At 40.4% G+C, this 6000-nt stretch overlaps 1 protein-coding gene across 2 annotated transcripts in view; it reads left to right on the top strand.

Annotated features, from left to right (window-relative positions):
* The first annotated feature begins 1008 nt into the window (after positions 1-1008).
* The window catches only part of ODAD2 (outer dynein arm docking complex subunit 2), an 84175-nt gene continuing 79183 nt past the window's right edge, over positions 1009-6000 (top strand). For both annotated transcript variants that reach the window (XM_074157497.1, XM_074157498.1), the window contains exons 1-5: positions 1009-1232; positions 2328-2485; positions 3841-4036; positions 4609-4715; positions 5172-5308. In XM_074157497.1, coding sequence (XP_074013598.1) covers positions 1009-1232; positions 2328-2485; positions 3841-4036; positions 4609-4715; positions 5172-5308 — 822 coding nt within the window. The remainder of the gene's footprint in view (positions 1233-2327; positions 2486-3840; positions 4037-4608; positions 4716-5171; positions 5309-6000) is intronic.

Genomic DNA, 6000 nt, shown 5'->3' with positions numbered 1-6000 from the left:
GGCCCCCCCTCAGGCTTATGCTCCCCCGGGCTCCCCTCAGGCTTACGCTCTCCCAGGCTCCCCCTCAGGGTATCGCCCTCCGGGTCACACCTCCGCGGCCTGCACCAGCAGCCGCCACATCAGGCTGCAAGTCCACGCAGGCGGCAGCCCGGGGACAACGGCCCTGCCCCGCCGCCGGGCGCCGCTTGTGTTTACCCGCTTGCCCCGGTAACGGCTGCCGCCGGGCCCGTCCCCATAGCAACGCCGCCGGCCTCGGCCGCGGCCCGAGTGGCGATGGCGGGGTCCGGCGCAGCTCTCCCGGGGCAAGGTATGGGGGCTAGCGGTGAGGGGCGTTCATTCCCCCGGCTCCTTGCGTCCCTGGAGGGGCTCCACGCTGCCGGCGACCTCCAGGATCCCTCCCGCCTCCTACAGCAGCCCTGACCCCAGGCGCTGCCCCGTCCCGGGCTCGCCGCGGAGGGCGGGTGGGCCGGCGCCATGGCGGGCCCCGCGGGCACTCCTCAGGGGCGAGGCCTTCCGCACCCGTCTCACTTCGGGGGCTCTCGGCCCCCCCAGGCTTCACGGGCGGGTCTGACACCCCCTTTTAACGCCTTTTAAAGGAAATTTCCTGGGGGGTGTCACTGTTGGGGGGTTTATGTGTCTGTCCTCTGCACATACGAGGACAGGCAACAACTTCCCAAGGAGAAGCTGAGGGAGAGCCTTTTGTACAGCCATAACAGAGACCTAATGCTGTCAGCTCCCCGAGTTTCTAACAAAATCAGGAATTCATTAATCAAGGTGAAGAAAATGGTGTTTTCAGTAGATTTCCCTATTTCTTTAAAAAATATTTGTGAGTTCTCTTCTGCAATTCCCCCATCCCTACTTTGGGGAGTTAAAAGAATCCAATCATTCTTAGATATGTTTATTTCAAATGGCAGGATCCACAGTGTATTGCATTTATAGTTTGAGGGCTCAGTTTGATCTTTCTCTGTTTCTTTGCTAAGGTGTACATCTTTGATACTAGTTGAGACCATGGGAGCGGCATTAGCAAGAGCAGCTCAGTGGACTGCTGCTGGTTCTGGAACTGGCACACTCGAAATCACACCTTTGAACGAATCTCTTTTAAATCAAATTATTAAATTTGTGGAGGACTTCAGCAACAGACATCCTCAGGAAGCGGCGTTTGTCTTCAGAGAGCCCCTTGAGTGGGAAACACAATTGAGCTGTTCAGTATTTGGAGAGGGTTATGAGATCAGGTAAGTATGAATGGCAGTGTGTTTTGAAACATTGAAGGTGAACTATGAAGCAAAACTGTTAATTTAGCATAAAGAAAGCCTTAGTGTATTTGGGAGGCTGAAATCGATGGGCTTTTTACTGATACATATTGAAAAATTTGAGTTAAAATTTGTAGGGTTTTTTGAGAGTTTGAGATTATTTTATCTTGGTTGTGATACAGACCTGTTTAGTTAGTGATTTATACAACTTGCACTATTCCTAAGACTTTTTACAATATGCCTTTAACAGTGATTAACCCTAAGATTTCTGTTAATGTTCGGAGTGGCTCCTGTGTGGTGGGTTGACCTTGGCTGGCCACCAGGTGCCCACCAAGCCGCTCAACTGGAGAGGGGGAGAAAAATGCAATGAAAGGCTCATGGGTCAAGATAAGGAGAGGGAGATCACTCACCTATTACTGTCATGGGCAAAACAGACAACTCACAGAAATTGGTTTAATTTATTGCCAATCAAAAGTCAGAGTAGGATAGTGAGAAGTAAAAACAAATCTTAAAACACCTTCCCATCACCTCTTCCCAAGCTCAACTTCATTCCCGATTTTCTCTGCCTCCTCCCCTCCGAGGGGCACAGGAGGAAGGGGAATGAGAGTTGCATTCAGTTCATTATGTGTTGTCTCTGATGCTTATTCCTCCTCACACTCTTCCCCTGCTCCAGCGTGGGGTCCCAGCCACAGGAGACAGTGCTCCACAAACTTCTCCAACATGAGTTCTTCCCAGGGGCTGCAGTTCTTCATGAACTGCTCCAGCATGGGTCCTTTCTGTGGGATGCAGTCTTTCAGGAACAGACTGCTCCAGCGTGAATCCTCCGTCGCGTCACAAGTCCTGCCAGAAGACCTGCTCCAGTGCAGGCTCCCCGTGGGGTCACAGCCTCCTTTGGGTGCATCTATCTGCTGATTTACAGTGAATAAATTGGTCTATCTTGGAAGTTTTCTGAAATACAGTTTAAAGAAATTGTATATGTTTTATCATGTGAAGCTTGAGTAACATTCAAGATTCTTCTCTAAAATTTGCTGTTTATTTAAGTTCTTATTTTAAAAAGGTATCATTTAATTTTTCTAGTGGAGAAACTGTTCAGTCTGAAGCCAAAGGCAAAGATGGCCAACCAATACTTCTCCTCATGGCATCAACTCTCAGAGTTCGCAGTTTTGACCAGCTGTCCCGTTTGCTACAAAATGCTATGGAAAAAAAGTTAAAGGAAGCACAGGCATGCCTTGAAGGTTTCCTTTCTTTTTTTTTCAACTTTCCACTCTCTTAAAAAGTATGATGTCTTCTCCTTCAATTCATGTTTGTGAAATGTGAAGAAAAAAAGACATGCCTTCATTTTAAGTACATTAGAAGGTGTTGATTCATGAAGGTGGCTAAAGGTGCTGATCCAGAACTTAATGAAGTTTCTGTTTCTTTTTTGATTTTCACAGAAATCAATAACAGAGAAATCTGGAATCAAGTTTAAAAAGCCCCATTAAATCTCACATACAAATTCGTGTATGCTGAATAATACCCTAGCTATTGCAAAAGACAGTAGGTTTAGATTTCTCAAAAAGACTGTCTTATTGGCAGCTAGTAGTTTTTCCTGTGTTTGTAGTTTAGTCCTCTTTTAAAATGTTACATCCTTAAAAAACAGCCAAATTAAAACTTAACATGCTTAAGATTCTTTTCACAAGTTCACAGTGAGCACTTCCACGTCCTTCTCACAATGGCTTTTAAAATATAGGTAAAAGTACTTTTACTGTGTCATATTCAGGTCCTAAATTTTCAAACTGACAAGACGATCCTTGATATGCTAAGCTGGATATCCTCCTCTCATTGGAAGCGGAAGAGATCAGTAGTATTCTTTGGTAATATTAGCAGAAATTGCATCTGCAATACTAAAATATAAATGCTCATACTGGATCAAACTCAGGTCCATCTAATCCAGGGTCCTGTCACAGACAGCGATCAATCATGAATAATAGGGAAGAATTGTATGGAATGGGTATCATGCAGGGCATTCACAGATACATAGGACTTCATTTGCAGGAACAAAGCAAAATGTTTTTGTAAAACCCATTAACATGCAGTTACGTCACTGTTTACCAAAAAGAACAGCTGGCATAGCTGAGGAAGTAACGGGCCCATTGGGAATGCTGCTAGAATACTTTAAAGATGTTCTTTAACAATAAATCATATTTCCAAAATGATCAATTTTCAGTGAGTTAAACCCATTGATTTCCTGTTTTAGTGATCAGCCAGGCATATTTTCTGGAAATAGGGCTGTTGATAAAGGGAAGTGTTTAATATTCACCTCTTGATTGAATGAACTTTAATCTTAGTTTTGAAAAGCAATTTTGTTTGTTATGAAAAATTTCTTTTTGTCCTTAATGTTTTCGTAGTTTTAAAAATGCATTTCAAATTACAACAGAGGGATATGAAAGAATACATCATACAGTAATATTTGATGAATAGCTGTGCACATTATTAAAGTTCTTACTGTAAATTAATACATCAAAATTATTCAGCAATTGAGGAAAAAAGTGTCTTGCCTAATTATCTTTAACATTGTAACACATTATATGATTCTGTTTCATGTGTACAGCAAACAGAGATCCTATAGTGAAAATTCTCGGCCCTGAATATGGGACTGTTGAAGGAGAAGATCTGTCCATGTTGCATTTACTTGACAAAGTCAAAAAAGATGATGACCCTGAAACAGAGATGAAAATGAGAATCAATATTCTTCTTCATCAGCTGGATTTGCAACTGCTTAATAGTTCTTTGAAACACATTTCACAGTAAGTGCTTTTCAAATGGAAGCTAAGCATGTGAGCCAGTGCATTTTTTTGTTTTATTGTTAATCAGATTGGTTTCAACCCACAACATGTGCTTTTGGTGTGACATAAAGAAATTTATTGAAATAACTTTTACTGCTCATTAAGTTATTGAAAAAACATTTTTTTCCTGAAGATTTTGCTGTAGGTGTGGGTATGCAAGTGTGTGCCCGCAACTGTGGGTTTTTTATTGCATATGTTTTGCGTTTTGGTAGCAAATTGAAGTAATTTGTACAAACAACAAAGTTACAGTTAAATATTTTCAAGGAAATGTTTATTTCTTCATGGAAGCATATTAACTATTACATTTAGTCTGTTTCATAGTTACAAGGACTTCATATTAGCTATGGAAGTAAAATTTCACTAAACTAACAGATAAAATTAAGAAAAACAAAGGAAGATGACCCATTTCCAGATTTTTCTTGCTACTGTTAAGACTCAATGTAAAAGAAAAAGATCACATAATGTTCTCTTTTCATTTCTTTGGGTACGTCCTTTTGATGAATACATTTTAGACCATTTTCTATTAATTGCAGAGACATAAGACTAAATCCAGCTGCTGTAAATAATGAAGTGAATCTTCTCAAGAATTTATCTGGGAAAGGAGAAGATACAGTACTGGAATCACTGGAATATACATCAGGTCCCGATCCGATCATATCTCATGCTTATATATATCCTTATTAAAGTACTTGACTTCTGTGTGAAATTTGCTAAATTAATTTCAGTAATGAGTTTCAAGTGTTTATTTCTACTTTAAGTTTATAAAGTAAAATAAAATGTATTTTCAGATATGGAATGCTGTTCTTCAGCCTTTAGTTATAGAAATAATCTCCAGTCATATGAATTTCTTCCATGGAAGCAGAGGAAGTAAACTGAGTCCCTGATCCTGAAAAGTACTAAGCACAGTGCAGTTCTTAGTTGGATCAGGCTACTTGCCACAGAACTTTGCATGGTTAATTCCTAACTGAGTATGAATTCTTAAGAGTAAGGTATTATTTTGGGAATTTTATTTGCATACATGTTATATTAATAATCAAGTGTAACTATAAAAAATACTTTAAAACTGGATGAAAACACTCATGCTAATTGGTTACAGATTACGCGTTCTCTAATGGATGCCGAGCTCCTCCCTGGAGACAAGTGCATGGAGAAATTTGTTATTTAGTCGTCAAACCACATGACACTGATCCTTTGTATATCACTTGCAGCACAGCAGGAGTGTTTTTAAATGGAGTAAGTAATAATAAAGGATTCTGTGGAGCAATGAATATTTTTATGTGCTAAAATCAAAAATCCGTCAGGTTTAGAGTAGTGGTATTGAGGCTGTAAAACCTGCAGAGTTAGCTTATTGGTACAGAAGGAGAAGACACAGTAATAAATGTATACTGGTTTTCCCATATGTTTTGAGTGCTTTTTCTATAAGTTTTATACTAGGAGTGTATTCTGCACTTTTTGTTGGCAATGTTTGTTTAATCTTTGAATGTGCCCTAACTGTCCTTCACACCATTCCTGTTTAAAGGTAGTGTGGGACTAGATGCCTCATTGCTCTTGATCTGAGGTGTAATATTATTGTGTGTGGCTAATATAGCTTCTTTTTGTCTTTTTATAGATGATAAGCAGTTCTTTCTGCTTTCAGTGGAAGCTTTTTAGAAATTATTTCTCTCTTTTCTTCTACTTTTCATTTTGGCTATGTCTTTCCTTACAGATAGGTTTTATTTAGGCATAATAGTCCCTTATGAGTGTTAAGCAGTGGCCAGAGCTCGCTTTTACATTCATTTTGAAGAGAGACTTATGTCTGTCAGGCATAACTCCACAAATTGATTTCCAAAGAGTTAAAAAATCCAGGGAAATTTTGACTTAGCACGTTTTTGATGGATGAAGCTCGTGAAGCTTAGGCTAGTCGGGTCACATTATTTTTTGATCCT

Source organism: Numenius arquata, chromosome 12 (genome assembly GCF_964106895.1).
Source record: "Numenius arquata chromosome 12, bNumArq3.hap1.1, whole genome shotgun sequence".
Taxonomy (NCBI): Eukaryota; Metazoa; Chordata; class Aves; order Charadriiformes; family Scolopacidae; genus Numenius; species Numenius arquata.
This window is presented reverse-complemented; position numbering and strand designations above follow the sequence as displayed.